The 22,222-nt window shown below is 33.3% G+C and overlaps 1 protein-coding gene across 1 annotated transcript in view; it reads right to left on the reverse strand.

Moving 5' to 3' along the window:
* Nucleotides 1–21,764, reverse strand: part of LOC137924898 (uncharacterized) — a 156,867-nt gene extending 135,103 nt beyond the window's left edge. Inside the window, exon 1 of the mRNA XM_068768290.1 lies at nt 21,549–21,764. Coding sequence (XP_068624391.1) covers nt 21,549–21,603 — 55 coding nt within the window. The 5' untranslated portion in view covers nt 21,604–21,764. The remainder of the gene's footprint in view (nt 1–21,548) is intronic.
* Nucleotides 21,765–22,222: the final 458 nt, after the last annotated feature.

A 22,222-nucleotide genomic window follows, 5' to 3' on the forward strand; every position in this document is an offset into this window, starting at 1 on the left:
TGGTACATATTTGACACGAATCTCTCAAGTCACTTGCTTGCTACTGACCCACTTGCATTAAGTAATTTCCGGGCCTGCGTAGGAAAAAAAGAACAGTGTCACAGGATGCTAGTTCGATTCGTAAAGATCCGACGCCTACTACAATAATAAAAATGGTTAACAATTGAAATAAAATTATTGAAAAACAATTTAAACATTTTTTTTACTTAATATTAATTTCGTAATCAAGATTAACATCGACCTTAAAACAGACTGAAATGTTAAAAATTCATCGTCTCTTTCAATTATGACCGTTGCCACATTCGCAACAAAAATTATTAAGGCCCGGTAAATAAGTTTCCATAGAGTCCGACGTTACTTTCCCACGATAAGTTCAACCACATTCATATTGCAACCACTCTAAACCATATCGCAATGAGAATTAAGTTTATATTCCCTACATAATACTTACATTAATTCCCTACTTACATAATTTCCCTACATAAATTACATTTTACTATAAAACAAAGCAAAGGGAGGGCTTTATGATCCACTTAAAGAAGGACTTCAATAAGCGTTTAAACATTTATGACGAGGGCTCTCGTAATACTGGCAACAAAAACGCGCAGTTTTTAAAGCTCTTCCTAATTTTAACAAGCAATAGATTATGTTATCGCCTATTGGATAGAGAATAAGGTTCATTTTCACACGAGAAGCATTTGCAGCGCTACGTAGTTATGTTTGTTAACTAGAATTGCTTTCCTACAGTATATTGTGCAGTAAAATGGGGTTTGGCTGACTATAAATCAATCTGAAAGCGTCGAAGTAATCCCTTTGGCGCATAATTCGTTTTGTTAGAAATATTTTCATTTGTTAGAGGGTATGTAATTATATTTTGAGTTTCATTTCCAAGTTGAAAAGTAATCGTTGTTAGTTTTAAAAGGTATTTTGAATTTTTTATAGTCATTCTCGTAAAATTACGTAAGTATTGGAGGTACACCATCGATTTTACCGAAAAGAATTCTCTGTAATAATGTGTTTAATAAAGATTTTTCTTCATAATCGTTATTATGTCAGCCAAGATGCCCTCTGCAAAGGATAGGTCTATACCAAGGACCGCAAATATGACCTTGATGCGACCTTGAGCAAGATGTCTTGCGCTGCCCGTATCCAGCGTCTTCCCGCGATCTCGACTATGACGTCGATCCAACTAGTGGTGACATACCCACGCCGCGTCTACCGGCTCGAGAACCATTTGGCCGCAATACTACAGACGAGCAATTCTTGTGACTACGTCGATGACTTTGATTTTTCTACGAATCTCCTCTTTCTAATCTAAGCATAGCCTTCTACGTGACTCTCTGAGCGACCTTGTGCCTTCTATTAAGGTTTACGATAAAACGACTACATCACGGAATATGTTTTCAATGAAAACACAACGATGGTGGAATACCTTAAGACATTGCGGTATATTGGACGAGAAGATATTTCGGAGCTTCACGAAAGCTGCCCATCCAAGTAAGATTCGATTTTCCTTTACGTAATACAAAAAATTGTAGTTGACAATAGCTATATATCGATCGGAAAGAAACTAACCTAAGCCAAACTGAAGACGATTGAGGAAGATAAGAAGTAGACTTGACGCTTTGCCAAGTCGCAAATTTTGGTGCCAAGACTCGATGGAGTTTATATGTTTTTGTGAAAATTTTCTACTGAATCCAAGATTATTTTTGCCCACGTAAACGAATTGATCAATTGCTCATTTTATTGGTGTCTTACATATTACAAAACAGTATATTATAATCCAGATATATAATATGTATTTGTATTTCAGAAGTTGAACATTAAAGAACTAGAAACTAATGAAAAATAACAAAAAAAATGAAATGTATATATATATATAGAACAAATAAAATAAAAAGGAAAAAAATGCAATTGATAATACTGCACTGACATATAAAGAACTAATTTACTCTAATATTTTAGGAGCGGAAGAAAGGGAAGGAAGGTAGAAAGAGTGTAAGATATTGTGACGAAAAATATAAGACAAATAAAAGAAATTGTGACCAATGTATGGAGAGAAAGAAAATAAAAATAGGAATATGAAAAAATTATTTAACACAATTAGAATAATTAAAAAAATAATAACAAATTAAACAATATTAAAAATTAAAAATCGTAGATTTATCCTCATTATATGTGTTCACTATGAAAAGAATATTAAGTAGAGCAGGGCAATATACTATCACCCATATTTTTAATTGAGCCACATTAAAAACATCAGATTTATCGATAATAGTCTTATTGGTAATGTCACTTGAATATACAAATGCTATAACAATGGCCGAGAATGGTAATTCTGGTCCGATTATAAACATACCAATGAAAGACTGCGTAAAATTATCCGAATATATTTATGAAATATTCAGTCATGGTTGCTAACCAAAAATTTGAGAACTAAGAAAGGGACTAATTTATAGCTACTTCCGCTGTAAAGTGGGTATACAGCGGAAGTAGCTATATATTTGTCCCTTTCTTAGTTAGGATGAACTTCTGCAAGGTAACGCCTGAATCTATTAGACAAAAATTTGAAGGTTGCGAAAATACTATTTGGCTTGCATTGAAGTAATGCGACGTATGCTAACGCAGAGTATGACGTCCACCCTCCAGGAGGACAGACGTTAAGGTCGTTGGTAACGTCGTGATTTGTTCTTACTTACAACATTCAGACGAGAAACATAACCCATTCTTTTTAACTCTATTAATGATTTTTATACGATAACAAAATTAACCAAATTTGTTCACAATTTTCAAATTTCTTATAAAGCGTCTCAAAGTGAACACTGCTAGTAACATTACGTGGTGTCTTAAAAAAATATTTTATGTATGTACTTTGTCTTGACAATTATGAATATGAGAATTTAGATGTCTCCCACATTCGAATTATCTCAATCCAATGTTTCTTTATATGGATGCATAAATAATGTAACCTTACTCTACTCACAAACAAAATTTCAAAGAAAGAGCATAAGGAGAAAATGGAAGTTCATCAACGCATCAATGAAAACGACAATGTTTAAAAACATTTCATATACATAATATTCATCATGATGAAAAATTTTACCGGAAATGGTTGTGTCGTTTCAGCCCAAAGATATCTATGTACCATAATCGCCACGCTTGGCATGCGGGTTGGCGATCGCAGTGTGGTATTATCGTACGCAGAAGACGCTACCATCCAAACTTCGGTAATTTGTTTGTGACCAGTGGCAACCCTATGTCATTGATGCATAAAGTATGAATTATATAATAATGTATCCAGGAAATCGAACCCGTGACCCAGGATTTCAAGTCTCGGTTCTCTACCACTGGTCAAAACAGTTGTGTAGGTTATAGAAAATAGAGGAGTTAACGATCTAGTTAGCGAAAGAAAGAAAGTATTATTTGAGAATTGTTTACTTTTCTTTAAACAATTGATGTAGTATGGAAAGGATTTACAAAATTTAATAAAGCCATTAAAAAAATTTGGCAAAAACATGAAAGAAAATGCGCGTATTTAATCGCTGTCTTTATCTCGAAAATTTTATTGCTAATTTAACATTCCAGCGTTGGCCGACTATAATCATAAATGTCTCGTCCTTTAATAAAAACCAAATTGTTCGTCTGGTCACATAATTCAAATTTAACACAGGCGGCTGTATAATAACAGTCGAATGTGAGAGGCCGGCCATCACACGCGTTACTTGCATTCTCTAAAGAATTTGACAGTTGTGATGACATTTTAAAAATGGCGGCAAAACGGAATGCGCCATTTTAAATTGTTCTTTTTGTTAAGCGGCACTGTTTTATAGTTAACATTTTGTATTGCCAGTGTAAAAAATTACATTATTAACATTTTTTGGAGATTGCTCTTACAAATTAAAGCGGTATGTCTTAAATAAGAATATATCATTAAAACATTGTTTATGCTGGTATATGTAACTTTTCTACACGTAAGTTGTTTCGTTCTGTTTTTTTTTTTTTTGGGTACAACTATCTTTTAAGTACTTATTAAGTATACAATAAATAATGGACATAAGGTTACCATTGGCAGAAGGTTAAAATAACTACAATAAGCTTGTTATATCTTCCTCTGGACTTAATAGAATTAGTTATAAAAGAGTTTTGGACCGTTCGTAAGCTCAATTTTGATTCTAATAATTTAAATGATTTATGCCATTAAATGACACAAGTAATCCATTCGTCATAAACCTGTTCTGCCATGATTTTTAAAAACCAAAAACTGTGTGGCTTCTCAAGTCCTTCCAACTTATCAGAGGGTAGATCTTACAGGCTCTATAATAACATTATCTTCTGGCGTTGAAATCAGGGAGGAGACAATACTCTCCCTGATAGGCGGAGATGACAAACAGGCATTCATATCCCTTTGTAAAGAGATCGCCAAAAGGGCGATAGAAATAAAGCAAACAGAGTATAAAAAGATAAATAGATTAAAAATGTAAATAGAAACAAAACTGTGATAGAAAATAATTATAGAATAAGTGACAATGTAAAATAAAAATGATATATATGATATGAATGAAAGAAGAGAGAGAAAATAAAATATAATGTGAAAAAATTAAATGCTAATAAAGTCCCTATCCCACTACAAATAGGGGAACGAGAGGCCCCCAATAGCGGGGGTCATAATAAAAAAATAAATAAAATAACATTATCTTTATATACTTTCAAGAGAACGCAATATCGCGTGCACAATACTGCAAATATAGATGCCGTACTAATCGAACTAAGATGGTCTCTTTTAAAATGTAATTATTACCAATTATATTCCAGGACGTAGTGTAGGGCGCCCGCCCACAATGTGCAGAGACGACCTTGTTAAGGTCATCGGAAGACGTCAAATGCAAGCCTTCCTATATCCTATTCAGCAGTGTTTTGTTTTATTTTCATAAAATCTTATGACATGGTAATAAATGGCCTGTATCGTGATAAATTAATTAAAACTTTATAATATCTCTTTATTTTTCCATGTCTCAGTCAAGCAGTAACCACATAGCAGTCACTTCAAATGTTTAATCAAATGTTTCCAATAAACTCTAACATTACCTGTAACAAAAGAAATAATACTGTTAGAACAGTTGTTAACATATGACATCGTGTACATATAATTCAAGCAAAAACCAGAAATTATTTATCACAGAATATAGACTGTAATAGATTTACTTAGACTTTTATTCTCTTTTTATATTTACTCCAATTCGCTATAATATGAATTTAACTGAAACTAGAAACTTAACGCAAAATTTTATCTACATAGACTCGGACTCTCCTAAAAGAATATTTGTGATAATTTTATATCAATATAAACGGACATCAAAAAGCACATGCATATTGAACGAAGTTAATGTCAAATATTATGGAATGCGCTTTGGTGTCGAAAAAAAACCAAGATGCGAATGTACGACTGCGACACTTATTACGATAAACTACACCTGTTAATGCGCAGGCAGATTTATCAAATAGCTCATTTTATTACTTTGTTTATTAATGACTCAAACAAGTCGCCTCCATAACATCTTAGCTTCAAGAATTTTACATGCAATCCACCCGGATATTCATTGTGAACTTTATTTATAAAATATATACATAGACATACATACAAGCAGTTTTCGTGAACGTACAGTATATAAAAATTCTAACTTATTACATTTTGCACACTAGAATATAACAGAACTGGCTAGCTAGAAAAAAAAATATGGCGGAAGCAAATGCTTTCAATATTTTTAGAACGACAACATTTACACTGCCCTGCGGGTTATCATTCCGCACCCTCGATAACAGGCCCACCCTCGTTTCGGAAGACGTAGTGCGACAGTAGACGTCATCGAAATACATATGGCGACAGATATAAAAAGGGTCTCGTGTTAGACAAATTGTCAATTGACATTAACAACACGTTTATGAATAATCCTTATCTCATTTGATTTCCATGACAATTAATTTTACACACAACATAAATAGTGTACATATAAATGTTGTGAAAAAAAAAACAAGATTTCAGACAATTGCAATGACTTTAATTTTTACTATTAAATAATTGTATTATTTATTACAAAAGAATCAACCTATTGTCCTAAATCTCAAGGCATTTAACGGCCTGTAGCGCTTGGGCAGCGACTTGAAATAAAATAATGTACCAAATGATATATAATTGAGTAAAACTTCCAAATTGTATTATTAATATGTATAAATTTTAGCTGTATTTACCCATAAAAGAAAATCGTGTGAAAAAAATTGAAAAAAAATATAAAACGCTGTCGTGCCTCGCAGCTGGAAGAAGAAAGATCCGTATCAAATAGCGGCAACCCTCTCCCAACTGTCCGCGTTTAGTAAAAGTAAAAAAATATAAAAAAACACTAGCGATACAAATTAGAATTAATAACAAAATGTTGCCTTACATTTAAATTAAACTTAAATATCATTACATCCTCACCATCATATCGGCCGATAGACGCCCATTGTAAGGCACGTGTCTCCTCCAAAGATCTCCACGGTCTTACGCATCCAGCAACATATCGCGACTTTAACTATCTACCCCGTCGGTCAACCTAGTGGAAAGCCTACTCACGCCGCATCTACCATCTCGTGGTCGCCAGTCGAGAACCTTCTGACCCCAAAAGCCGTCAGTTCTACGACCGTTGTACCCTGCCCCCTACTATTTCAGATGAGCTCTTCTTGGAACTACATCGGTGACCTTGATTCTTTTAAAGATCTACTCATTTCCGATTTGATCTTGAAGTGAAGGCCGAGAAAAAAAATACTTAGTTGTCTTATAAATGTATTTTATTATTATTTATTAATGAAATAATTAATAACAAATAACTTACAAATATAAAGAGAAGTTGGTTAATTATATAATATTGTATCTGTGACTGATGTAATATAGCTTCTGGACATTTTTCGTTAAAGTTATAATTTTTTTTGCGATTATTTGTCAATACGAATATCTATAAACTTAATATAATATTACAAGTGAAGACTTGTAATTTTCTCTTAATTTAATTACACTACAGTAGTTTGTCTCAATAACAATCCAGCTAGTTTCATAACATATTTTTAATAAAAGAATAAGGTTATTTATAAAAAGGAAACCTGAAGCTAGGCGGTCGTTTGTACCCAGACGAAAGCTTCACCACAACTTAGACAGGGTAAAAAGGTTACAGCGACCATATATCTTTTCAACGACTAAAGGAGAAACCGCAATAACCCCACGTCTAGACGCAAACCACAAACAAGTAACTTTTATATCAGTTAAAGTTACACTGATGCTTTAGCAAAAAAAAACTATATCAAAGGGATGTTGCATTTCTTACAGGCGAAAAAAGAAAAGATCTTTTAACATAAAACCGATTGCATATCTTTATAAAACTTATTATTAAATTTAAAATTATTTTGAAAGCTTAACAGACGCCTGTCATTTGAGTATAATGCGCTATTTTTAATCGAGACAATCATTAGTCATCATCACCACCAATATTAAGTTGAAGAATTGTAATGAATAAAGACTTCCCTTATTAATGTCCAATAGGACCTGTTGGAAACTTATTACATTCAACATCTTGCAATGATTGTAACTAGGTCGTCGGACCACCGTTCAGGTGGAATAACACTGCGTTTGTCGATCTGTGGTCTTCATTCCAGAACTTTAAGGTCCCAGCGGCCCTGCTCACTAATGCATCAACTTGCCAAACCTCTGGGACATAGCTTAGGCTTACTTACATTCGTCGGGGCATCACTTTCTCCTTATTCCCGTTTTTTAATCCAAGTTTTGATCATGAGAAACTGGATTACTATATATAAATTTTATTGTGACGTTAATTTGAGTTTTTAGAAATCTCAGTGTGAAGAGTGAACTTGTTCGCAAGGGTTAATGTTGTTATTTTAGAATGTAATAACTGAATATATGGATATCATTAAAAAACGTAGTGTTTATATTAATTATTTAAAATAAAGTTAGCGTCTACGGTCGTTTCCGGATCGTGAGTATATCAAAAGTTTGTAATGATAAAAGGCCCCGTCTAGACAAAGTCTGCGACAGCACGCATGCGCGTCTCGATTGACCCTGGCATTGGTGCAGTGGCCGAACTGAATTGGACAATTAAACACTTTATGACCACCCGTACACTATTAATTGAAATAAACTTTCACTTTTGCGTTTTAAGTTTATTGGATAACTTAGATTATTAATTAGTGTATAGATAAAACCAACTATATTTATTACATACATTGTTTAAATAGATAAATTTAAAAAAGAATTTGCTATCTGTGAAATGTCTCTAAAACAGGAGATCCAGTTTATTTATGTATTTATATTTAAATAATTATTTTAAAGTCATTGTTTAATAGTAGGGCTATTAAAATATGTAAATAAAATTTAATATACTATATAATAACAAATACATGATTATAATTCATAATTGTGAAAACTTTAAAGAAGTGAACGTATAGGTCATTCGCTTTCAAATAATATATTGTACAACCTATCAAAATCTCTACGGTTTCAGAAATAATAAATAACAAAAATTAGTAATAAAAAGCGGAGTTAAAATTCTGATCACTAAATATTAAAACAAATTATAGTTATTAGCAAGACACATTACAATATAAAAAAAATTAATTAATGTAACATTCTCCAAAATGTAATAATAAAAAAAATTATATTTCTGCTATATGTCCAAAACAAAAGCAATGTATCTACATGTATATTAAAATGTAAAGGATTTAAATTTATTTATATTTTGTGCATACAATAATATAAAAAAAAAACAATTAATATTGAGTACCTTATTCATTTGACAAAAATGTATATCGCTTATATATGGTTGATATAAACGTTATAGTAAATTAATTAACGTCTGTATTTATACACAAAATACTGTCCATATAGCGGTACGATAGAAAACTGAAATAAATAATAAAAAAAAACTTACAAGAAAATCTTAGTTTACAAAATTCGCTGTTTAAAAATTGCTAATTCAGGAAATCGGTGCTGGGTACACAGACTTCCGACGTGGCCGGATGTTTATCTACACAGAAATGCTAATTTTAGCGTTTTCAGTCTAGCCGTAGCGTTCTGCATGTTTTCCAGAATGCAACGATTGTATATTAACACATCTCAATAAACCAAACACAGATTCCTAACAGCAATCATTATAACGCAATCCACGTCTGTTTTAAATTAATAAATGTGCTATTTAAAACACGTGAAGCTTGTTTTAAAATTTATTATTTACTTACACATTAGATCCTTTTAGCCTTTCATCAAAAATTGTTTAAATTATGCGTACGATTTAGTTCATTTCACTAACTTATGCCAAAAAAACTTTATTTAATATTTATTAAAATAATAAATAAATAATAATATTAAATAGAGATTTACTGGCATAAGATTTACTCACTTTCGTAATCATTTTTTGTTACTAAATAAGTTTAAAAGACAGATAATTACATGTCATCATTTCAAATATAGGAGATCCAATACCGGATGTAAACCATAGATTCCTATCTTCCATAGATTTAGAGACTGATTTGAAGCGGCGTGTATTCAGCGTCTTACGACGTCCTTAACAAGGTCATCTGGTGCAAGTTCGTGGTCTCCATTCCGGATCATAAAGCTCCAGCGGCCGTGAGCGAAGATATTCATTTATACTGTTCACTGCCATTTAATTACTAAATATAGATATTATCTTAGCTTCGATCGCTTAGTATTAATAATAAATTAGTTATAGCTTTTAGATCTTTGAAATTTTTCCGGTAGTAGCCTCCTTTTCCGGTAGTAACTTACGTCTCGACTTCGTCGTAAACATATCAGCAAATAGACGCCCACAACAAAGCATACGCATTTCCCAAATACCGCCACGATAAACGGTTTTACATCTATTTATCTTCTACTTCATTTCTACTTCAAATAACGTCTGAAATGTAACAAATTTTGTTTGCAACAATAATTTATAAATGACGTCATAATCATCTTAGTCCATAGACGATTGCAAGACATAGACATAGGGTCTGTTATGTCTTCTATTAAACAATTTAATTTTTCAACAATAACATAATAAAGAGATACATTATTAAAACTTAACAGGCAAAACGTCTTCAAACTGCCACACCATTGACGTCATAGCGTGCGAACCGTAGAGTGTACGTGGCATATAAATCGATGGATACGTTGAGTCTGTATTCACAGACAACATAAATAAAGCTCGCCTTATCCGTTTCAATTATAAGTCATCCCATTTAATTGATTATTTTGTTACATAAGAAATAGAACAGATTTGTATATATAACCTTATAAATTGCATTATACTTTCTTTGATTAACTTTTAATTGTGCATTAGTGTAATGAAATTAAAGAATATATTACATTTTATTTAAAAGTGCTCTGCTGTTTCAGCCTATAAAGACGCCGCTGTATACATAGGCCTCTACCAAAGATATCTATAGGGTGATATAAATACAATAACCACCACGCTTGGCAGACGCATTGGCGATCGCAGTGTGGTATTGTAGTACGTAAAGGCCACTGCTTCCCATCCTCTGGAAACTTGTTTTATGATCAATGGCAATCCTGTATAATTATTGCACAATGTGTGAATTATATTAAATTTTATCCTCGGAATCGAACCCGCGACATACGATCAAAGATCTGTCCTCCACCGCTGGGTATATATGATTGTTTTGTGTACAAAGCTCTTGTTGTTTCGTCAATTCTTATCACAAACTGACTCTACTTCACAAATAAACAACACTCGACAGCTTTTTGTAACGACGGAAGTTAAGACAAAAAATCATATTCATTTTCCTAACACATAGTTTTAATAATTTTCAGGCCAGATGTTTTATGGATTTCTAAAAATACTTAACCACTGTTTAAAATAGTATTTTATAACTGCCGCTTTGTTCAGAATACGGATAAATTAGATCGTATATTGAATGGAAAAACTTTTACAAATTTGCAGCGTAAAAATTTACTGCCAACCTAACACTGCAAGTGCTGTTGTGCCAACCTAATAAAGGTTGCGTTCTCAAATATTTTAACTTTTTTATTTTTTTTTTCATTTCATATTTAAATGTAACTGGCGTACGATTAAGCCTTTTTACGTATTAAAAAATAAAATCATTCCGTGCTTACGTTTCGTTCCTGCACAGTGAACTTCTGCGTACGCTCATCCGAGCAAATAAACCCGGGATTACACGCTCCGCTGAATGACTGAACCAGTAAAGTATTAATAATATTGCGGCTAGACATCAAAACACGGACGATGACTGTGCTCATTTCTTACAAACAATTAAATGCAGTAATGTGTAAACATTAATTATCTTAAAGTAGTCACAATATTTTATACGAGTATTACTAGCTGATCCCGCAAACGTTTTTTTGCAAAAAAAATATTTTGTAATTTTCAATTAAAAAATAAGGGTTGATCGTAGAGTGGTGAAAATTTAGGGTTGTATGTATTTTTGTATGTTGTATCATAAAAAAATAAAAACAAAATATTTCGTCAAAAAAATAAAAAAAAATTTTTAAGTGTGAACAACCTTTATCACTTAGGGGTATAGAAAATAGTAGCCGATTCTCAGACCTACTGAATACGCAAATTAAATTTGGTAAAAATCAGTCAAGCCGTTTCAGAAGAGTTCAAGTTCGAAAACCGTGACACGAGAATTTTATATATTAGATTGACTTATACATCAGTATCTGAATAACTATTGCATATATTAGAGCAGACAGGCGATATTGTTAAGATTTTCTATAGACGTTGAATATAGGCCTCTTCCAGTCCTATTGGAAATATATTAAAGAGGCCTGTGTCCAGTCGTGGACGCTCTGCGACTGAAATGATGATGGTCTTAATAGGCATAGTCCAGAAATCTTTTGGGTGCTTCAGTTATCTGCACCAATAGGATTTATGTTTGAAATAACGGTACCCAAAATACCCACGACAGAACACTCATACTGTATATATTTAATCCATGTACGTATATATAAAACGTTATGAAATCACAGACAAAATGCAAGATTTTATTTAATTTTTGCTTCAGTAGAAAAAGTATTTTCGGAGCCTTTAACGACCCTTCCCCCTTTCTTATCGCTAAAGCCTAGTCGCGGCCGATAAGTAATTGCTTTGTTGTAACAAACAAATAAATAACGTTTTGTAGTTTAGTTTTAACGTCTTTAGACGTAAAGTCAAAAGATTTTTCTTGGATAAACATATTACTGTGATATTTTACCGACGGACGAATAAACTAAAAATAGAAAATGATTATATCAGATTATGCTAGGTTTATTCATTTATTAACATTATTATCTAATAAAGAAAAATTATGACTATTTAGTACATCATCACATTGCCAAATGAGCCCCATAATAAATAAATGGAATCTAAAATGAAATTGAGATCTTCTATAGTTTTCATTAATTAAAGCTACTTAGGTTCCAAACGCGCTCTCTTTCAAAAAGAACCCACAATAAGTTTAGGCGGTTTTAACGATTTTAACGGTTTTAACGTGATATTTGAAGAAGGTCTACAGCCGTTATAAATCTAAACCTGTCGTTATACATTGAGAGAACACTTATATATGTCTATACAAATAGAGACAATTACCAAAAAATTTAATCAGATTTTTAAAATTATATCGAGCTTCTTTATAATGGCATTATTTAACTTAAGGCTGTACTGCTCCATACGCGCACAGATCTGAGAGGAGCACATAACAAACTTGAACGGAACTCTTGTCTTTGCTGTGATAATTAACTCTTATTTAACCAAACATTCAATGTTATAATGTGATATTAATGTTAATCAATAGCTATAAAATTAATCAAAACGTGACGGCACTATATTTCAATGCCTCTATTACAACTTAAAAAAAGAAAACCTTGTGTTTTTTTAATTCACCATGATACATCGTTCACGGTGTAACTTTATTTATAAATGATATCTAGCTAAAATTTGTTTCACTTGAAATAAAATAACATAAAAACTAATGTATAATTGAGTAAAACTTCCAAATTGTATTTAAAAAATTGTAACTAGTGATAAAACGCTGTCGTGCATCGCAGCTAGAAGAAGAAAGATCCGTATCAAATAACGGCAACTGTCTCCCAACTGTCTGCGTTTAGTAAAAGCGAAAACAAAATTTTGTTAAAAAAAACACTAGCGATTAGTAAAAATATTTTACATTTTTTTATGATTACATGTAAACAATGTTTTTGTATTATTTAAATTCTCTCATCTGTTATTTGGTGTTAACACCAGGATGGCGTCTATTGTTATTCACACGGCGTTTAGTGAGTAAATCAAAGTCTCAACGGGCCGCATCGATCGAGCGCGTTATCTTTCCGAGCGACGGATGCATAAATACGAGTATATCACTTGCAACTTCCGAATGGTCACTCCGCCATTCTCTTTCGGTTTTGTAATCTAGAAAGTCTAGATTACATTTGTATGCATATAAATGTATTTTAAACACGTACGTAACTGCTTCCAAAGTTTTCATATGAATTTTTAAAATATTTTTTTTTACTGTTCGTAGTAGAATTCGGCCGTTACGAATAAGACACAGTCCAGTTGATTATAATTGTGAAATATTATCTGGAGATATTGTCTTCTCATCATCATCATATCGGCCGATAGACCCCCTAATTGAAGGCATATAGTTCCCCCTCCCAGGTAAACTTCAGCGATCTTAACTTTGTCGTCGGTCTACCTAGAAGGGTGTCTAACCACGACAAGTCTACCGGCTCATGGTCGCCATTCGAGAAACATACGACCCTAAGAGCCTTCGTTTGAACGACGAATTGTTAAAGACATAATCTTTGTTTCAAAAGAGATTGAAGCAAAATTGTCACTTAACATGTCACTACAGGTTCATTCATTAAAAATGAGAACATACAATTATTATATTAACAACAATTATAGTAAATACTTTTTATCAGATATATATGTAGTATTGATATGGAATAAATATTTTAAATTACTTTATCTACGATAAAATTAGCACTAGCTGAAATTGTCAAGGTCCCAGGAAATCGCTCGATGCGGGTGGAATAACATCAGACATCGTGACGACCCTTGGAGGTGACATACGCCTTGTACTGCACGTTTATCAGCTTATATACAGATGATGATGATTACGTCGTAAGAAAGTGAACAGATGATATCAAACTAGCAAATGGCTATCTGTAGAATAGCACAAGGTGAATGCCGTGCCAAGAGACCAAGTTTAGGTACATTTTGTATCGTTATTTATTAAAAAAAATTTAGGAATAAAATACTATTATTATTATTAAAAACTCCATGTTATATCAAATGTCAAATGCCAATGTATATAATCAAATATATTTAACAAAGATAAGCCGTATTACGCATATATAATCTCATTTATCAAAAATTATGATTCTTTGACTAAGTTACTCTTATATTTAGCGCAATGGATGACAAATTTAACCGACGCTTAGCTCAAGCTATTGTTCACATTATTAGCATAAGTCAAAGGAACTGCAGACAATCGATTTAACGCAATGCAGCCAATGCAATTCACCCAGAGACATCTTTACACGAAAACTCGATACCCGCAAGTTAACGTGAACATAACATAACCTAAATATAATAAATATACCATACAGAGTAATTGATATAATAGATATAAAAAGTGGTGAAACAATAGCTCATTTATCATCAAAAAGATTTAAAGCTTTTACACTTTGAAATATCTTTCATTTATTTTTATTGGACTGCGACAAGCTACAATCTTGTGGTAATATAAAGTCTGCAAGGACATTGTTAACAATAATTAATTTTAACGTGTTATAATCGGAATTTTAAAACGCTTTTTCTTAATTTAATAGTTAATTTTTAGGGTGTATAAAAAATGAATTCACAGTAAAAGACGTACGTATTAATTTACCTATAATAAAATGCTTCTCGATGTCCATTGAGAGATACTGACTCGATAGTGTATACAATAAAGTCATTGTATTGTGCATAGCGTGCAAGCCTGCGTACCTCTGCCGACGATTAATTTGATCCGGTGTTACGACACAACAGCTGGCAACACTCTGGCGCAATACGACCCCGCCACTTCACGCTGCGAACCAAAAGGCGCCCCGTCGCCGGCGTGTCGTTTGCGTTCGGAAATTAATTTGGATTAAAAGAAAAAAAGTTGTAAAATCAACGTGTACTGACATTTACATCTATGCAAGGAAATAATTAAAAAAGTGATACAAAAAATAAAAATTAAAGAAAATAAGAAAAATTAAATAGACAATAAGAAAAAATGTGATAAAATGTAATTCAAAATGTGATATAAAATGTGATAAAAATGTAAACGAAAAGAAATAAAGATAAAATGTAACATGTAATGAGGGAGGAATGAAAGGTCACAGAGTAAAAGGGAAAGATAGCAGAAATGTGGCATGAAAGAATAGATTGAAAGAATATGTGAAGAACGAAAGGAGAGAATGAAAATAATAAATAACTATGTGAAAAAATAAATTGCTCGTAAAGTCCCTGTCCCACCAAAGATGGGGGTACGAGAGGCCCCCAACAGCGGGAGCCATTAAAAAAAAAAACATTTACATCTATACATACATTACATACAAAACCTTGTGATTTTTGTGACGTGGAAGCTTAAAAGTGGTGAATCTGCAGCTCTTTTGCTGTCAATTACCATATCAATGGTCCCAGAATTAATAAATAAGGTAACATAATATAGTAAAAACAGCGTATTAAAATTTGAATTACTATTGCCAGAAGCTATTATCGCATTCGAATAAACAAAATAAAAATTATATACAATATTTATAAGATATCTCTTTTTGTAGTCTCATGTACATTCACTCCTTAAAATCTTTTAAATCTTATGTCCAATCATCCTGTATAAAAACTATCCTAAGAATGTAATATCGTAATAAATAAAAGATGCTAGAAAACAGAAATGTATTTATTAAAAAAAGAATCTACCCCCACTTGAATACCTAACATGCATAAAATACGAGAACATATTTGGCAGACGCTTCAGAGGGAACCGACGTCAAAGGTAAACTTGCCCCTTCGTTATCCAATTCAATTAAAACAACTCTAATTGCCACTTACACCTAACGATTACTCGCTTCTCGACAACCTCTTATATGCAGCATTAATAACTGACTATCTTTGTGTAATTGTTGTTTTAAAATATGTAACACACGCGTTTTCAATGTTAAATATTGCACATTGACCTATGGAAAGAAACAAACGGCTAATTTCGGCTTAGTAGCGCTTATCTCTATCACGCACACTGTTTGTATTTCTTGCGATGTGCAATATTTATCGTCAAGTACTGTAAAACATTTAGACCTTATTTGCCTAAATCTTGTCTTTATCATTACCATTTTAGCCGCAGAACATCACTGCTGGACATAGCAGACATGGCTTTTAACCGTACTTTTTAACACTTTGCGGGCGACGACATTTTCGGTGATTTAAGTTCATTCACCCTTCGGCTCTGTGAACTCATTTCAGATGATGCTGTAAAAGCCTCCGGGCAAACAACACGCACTTCTACAGAGAATAAGCAATAAGCGGCCGGGTGAGTTGGCAATTCGACGCGATTTTCGCGAATGAGTTGAGCACGTTATAGGTACAATAAAATTACGAAAGGAACCACAGTTTAGGAACCTTCTCAAGTACCAGTAAGGCATTCCTATTGCTTGGAGCTAACGTAATGTAACATAAACACTATTGTTTCCGCTCACGCGCCATCCGACCTGCGGCCCGAATAGCCGTAGCGCCATCCGACCGTAGAGGGTTAACATACCAGTCGAGGGAGGAACTGCATCTAGTGCCTTCCGACGACATCTGTCCACCTTTTGAGTGGACATCATACGCTGTACTTGCTTATTATACTATAACGCTTTTAAAAAAAAGTGCATTTCTTTTTAATTTATTGTACTCTTTCTTATCATCATCAACATTTCAGTCTTAAGACGTCCAGTATCTTTCATCGATCTTAACAAAGTCTTCTTTCCACCTTGTGATTTAATATCCTAAACTGCGATTACCAATCCGTGGTCTCTATTCCAGAATATTAAGCTTTCTATTACAATATTATAACAGCCAAATAGATGTAGGTACCTGAAGAACTAATCAATAGTTTTTTGCATAAACACATAAAGAACAGGCTAAGGGTTATCATATATAAGCGATTATGTACGGTGTATTAAAGTGTGCTTCCTTCAAGCGCATCCGTTCGATAGAACGCGTGGCTTAGTTAACTACTTATTTCTAAATTCGACAGTTGGTTGCGCGAGTATAGTATAATCATGTATTTTTTAATTTCATTTATTAAAATTATTAGCACTGTAACCATAATAACTGTTTATTACTCAATTATATACAAATTGAAACACTTTATTTATGAAAAAATTAGGTGGATACAACGTTTTTAAAATGTATAAAGTACGTGCTTTTTTACACACAGACCGAAGACTTAGGCAAGGTCCGCTGAATGTCTTCTTTGGAGTAGGCATTGCAGTGGGTGTCTATCGACTTGCAAGACGGTGTTGGTGATCAAAGCACTATTGATTATAGCTAAGTTATGTATACACTAAATTACATAAAACTAGGCTGATTACCCGCTCGCTTCACAGACTTAATGAAAGCTCCCTTAACCTCCTTTGAAGGTAACTTCGTAAAATCCAAATTATAAAAACAAGTTTTATTACTAATTATCATTACGTTATTTATTATTTCTGAAAACATTGATTTTTTACAGAGGGTACGCTATGTACTAATTGCCAGCAAACGCTGTACATTGACCGTTTTAAAGCTTTTACATCTGTTACCAATCACCCTGTAAGTTAGAATACTAATCGCTTGGACCAGAAGTTGGTGTATTTATGATTTTATAAAACTTCCACCTAAGAAAGCGACTGCTCTAGTGATAGCATTAATGTAACTACTTGAGCCTAGGTCAAAGGAGGCTTTCTTGGGTTGAGAAATCCTTAGATACTCTAAAGCAGTGCTGAAGCCCGCGCCCCACAGGGGGGCAATTTTATTATTAAGGGGCGCAATTTGGAAATGGATTCGACACGATTTTAATCCTTTAGATTTAATATAAAAATGATATATGTTACATAGGGTGACTATAATTTTAAGACGGGACATGGTACAAAAAAGGTTGGTAAACGCTGTGCTGTGCAGAGTTCTCAGCTAAGTGCATTGATCGATCCGTCTCTAAGTCTAAAACTACCTCTCATACTAATTAGTTATGTGTACCGTTGATGTAAGATTAAAAATATTAACTGGCGAACAGTGTTAATTTAAAAAGTATTGTTTTTTGTTCTGGTTTAAACATGACACCACAATAATTCATAGTAACCGTAAATGTATATTTGAAATTAACGTAATTTTTTTATTAATTCTAATTTTTATTCGCTTAGGGTTTTGTTGTTCTTTTGCTTACGATATATATATTTTTACGTTTATTGAACGCAGACAGTTGTGACAAGGATTTCCGCTATTTAATCTTTCTTCTTCCGAGTCACGAAAGGCTTTTCTTTTTACAATCATTCTTACGGGTAACAGTAAATACAGTCAAAATTTATGCATATCAGAATATTATTTAATTCTACATAATGTGAACCTACTTTATATTATATTTGAAGTCGTTAAATGCTTAAAGGTTTAAATTAATTTGCCGGGTCAGTCCATCAAAAGATTCTGCAGTAATAACAACGTTTCCGCAAAAGATCACGTGGTATCGTTTTTTGGATTCTAATCGGAGTCTGTGAATATGTTGAAGTCTGTACTATAGGCCCGTCACATGAAAAGGCATCTTTGACGATTAAATTAACATTGATGCCACTAACAATGTCAAAATAAAGGTTTTTCAATTCTCAACAGAATATAATCCTAATAGAACATATCTCCTAATTGTTCCGAACACTCAACGCTTTATCTGTTTACATTCTTGTGACAGATAAATAATTATCAACTCTGTTTATTCTTTAGTGTATGTTCCTATTATGCAAAGGAATAGTTTTACAAGTATATCATTTTGTATTCAACCCCTTACATCTATTACAATTTATTATTTATTTTATAATTTTATTCATTACGGTTTACAAATCGATAACTTAAATATTACTTACTTCTCACTGTTTTACGAAATAGTAGGTAAAAAATTACAAGTGAGAGTTAAAAATTCCACACATTTTTCGAAAAAAAAATACAAAAATTAAACTGGGAACAAATCTACCCACAACTGTTATAATTCGTTAGTAAACTCTTAAAGTGGAATAATAATCCGTCCTCTTATCAGCTGATAGACCCCTAATGCAAGGCATAGTCCTCCCCAGAAGATCGCCACTATGACCGGTCCTGTGCTACCGCGACTTGCCGCGACCTTAGCTGTGTCGTCGGTCCAGCATGTGTCGGAGCACACCGTGTCTACCAGTTCCTAGTGGCCACTCAAGAACCTTTCGTACCCAACAGCTGTCGACTGCGCGAGCTATGTGTACTTCAGAGGTGCAATTCTTCGACCTACGTCCTGGCTTTGATTCTTCTGTAGATCTCATCATTTCACTCCTTTCACATTAAATAAATACTAAACTTTCGAAAATCAACATACGTGCTAATAAACACGATTTTTTTGTCTTTATTTACGATCAGCCAGGGAGCTTTATTTAAATTTGATGATCAGGTTCTTTGGTTTCGAAAATAAACCACTTCCCATGATGTGAGATTCTAATTCAATGATGTAGTTTCAGTGCAGATAGAACCTAACATTGTTTAATTTAACGGAATACACATACAACACATACGTTTGTGTTCATCAAAGGCCAAAAAGTTCTTATAATATTCCAATCTTTGTTTATAAGTCTAATAAGACTTTTCAATCAGTTCTTATACGATAGGCATTTCCAAATATTCGTAGACTTCTGTCATTCTAATAAGCCATGGAGTTTTTGTAATAAGGTTTTATAGTTACTTTCATAGTGCGACCAGCCAAGGCGTGAAACAACTTTCCGGCGTCGCTATTTCCAGCTAACTATAACTTGAGAGTCTTGAAGTCAAGAGTTAAAAGGTTTCTTGTAGACAAATCGTAGACCTTGACATCGCACAGGCGAAACAGAGGTCTAATGCTTTGCCTATAGTCGATAAAAAAACACACTTTTGTTGGTGGTATTCCAGATTATGCGACCGTGTTTTTAATTGTTATTTTCTAAAATAATGAGTAATACGTAAGCAGGATTTGTTGTAATTAAAATGAAGCCTGGTGCCTTCTTAGATATTAGTTTTCTGAGTTTCGACGGTGTTAACAATTTCAAGGGAAGCAACAATTGTTAGTCAGTCATCAAGAACTTATCGCTTTTTTTCTCTGGATGCATAGAATCTACATCGTTCGGTTCAAATTACTCCTTCAGGAACTCTGCTAATAGCTTTACCTTTTTTGTATGCTGGCCTTCTCGACCAATTGGCAGACCAAGCTGGCCATTTGGTTGTCTTAGAGACGGAACATGTTTTTTATGTCTTTTTAAAATTTTCGTCTTTTTCCAGAGGTAATAATCATAAGCTTTGTGTGGAGATGTGATGTCTAGCTTATCTCGGATAGTTTTATTTTGATTTTCTCTTAGCATTCGTTTCAGCTCCTTACGCTAAATTAAAAATCTTTGCCATGTAAGCTGACTGTTCCTGTCGGTTGCATTATAATCTGGCGATGATGAAAGGATAATTTCCTTACGGCTTATGATGCTACCCAGTGAAAAGGATCTAGGTCGTTGATTGAACAGACTCGCAAGAAATGCCTGTCGTATATGCCTGTCTTTACTTCCAGTAGCATTACCTGTCACAAAGGCCTGGTTGCTCGCTGTTGTGCAGTGTTCAATAAGAAATTTCACACTTGCAGACCTGAATCCCAGCTAGCGCCGGGGGTTAGCAAGATCGCATGACAAATAAGCATCCGTATTTTCTTCCATTTTCTTCCATTTAATAAAGCCCATCTTACTAAGAGTAACAATAATAATACTAAAAGTAATTTCCCAAAGCACCACAGTCACTTTTTTGAGAGAATTTTATCTCTCAGGTTTGAGGACCTGTTCTCAAGTTAATAAGCTGCCGGGTTATCGCTCATTTAGCACCACCAGGGTGGATCCATAAAGGGATGGGAAACCGATACGGACGAGTAACTTTAACCACCACATAAATACGATATTTGATAAACCATAAGATTTGCTACAATGTTTATTTTAAGATTTAAATCCTACGATAAACGAATTTTATTTAAATCCCTTACCCGAAAAAAAATTGCTACATAACCTTAACCTAAAAATAAAACTGCATATTTATTTAATTTTACACAACTTTCGTCCTTGTAGGCAACATCTACAAATAAATCAATGCTAATCTATGGTTAAAAATGTCTATTTGACTTAAAATTAATCGAATACCAAAGCACCGCATTTTAAATTTCTTTAAGAATACAAGAAAGATATTAGTATCAATAATCAGGTAACCAATACATACCGAAAAAATCCTCCCAAGTCATAGAATGATCTGAGTCAGCGTTCCCTCCGTCCATCTTCAAGCCGTTTGTACAACATGCGCTAACTATACATTATAGAAATAATAGAGTATAATATCTAACAAGTAAACGAACACAAGAACAAACTTTGTTAATTCACTAAACACATAACCAAATTAAATTATTTGTTTATAAACAAAATACATCGCGGTCGTGTGGAGGCGAGCGCTGACCGACACAACCATACGACAACACAGGTCGCAGCCGACTGGTGAATGAACATGAAAAAGTTCCTCGCGTACAATGTATGCGGTTGCAATACGCTTGATCTTTAAAAGCGAAACAGCCTTCGTGAATACTATACATGCATATCTTTGTTATTCCTTAGCTTGGGAAGAAAATAAATAATTACCAAACACATATATTGTGAAAACTATGTATATCTATAATTATAGCATGTACGCGGGATAAAGTTAATATAATGCTCTTTCAACTACACTTTTGTAGGCAATTGAATGGGACATACAATTATCGTGGACGCTCACAGTTGTAAATAAATGTAAAAATGCTAAATTTATGAACACTACACCTCGTATTTGTTTAATTCGAATTAAGATACAGGTTTTATCATTTTTACAACGTTGATTTACATTTCGCCTCACTTGTAAACGCATCC

Source organism: Battus philenor, unplaced genomic scaffold, assembly GCF_028537555.1.
Source record: "Battus philenor isolate CCGP_79_NKW_IND1 unplaced genomic scaffold, ilBatPhil1.0.hap1 SCAF_25, whole genome shotgun sequence".
Classification (NCBI taxonomy): domain Eukaryota; kingdom Metazoa; phylum Arthropoda; class Insecta; order Lepidoptera; family Papilionidae; genus Battus; species Battus philenor.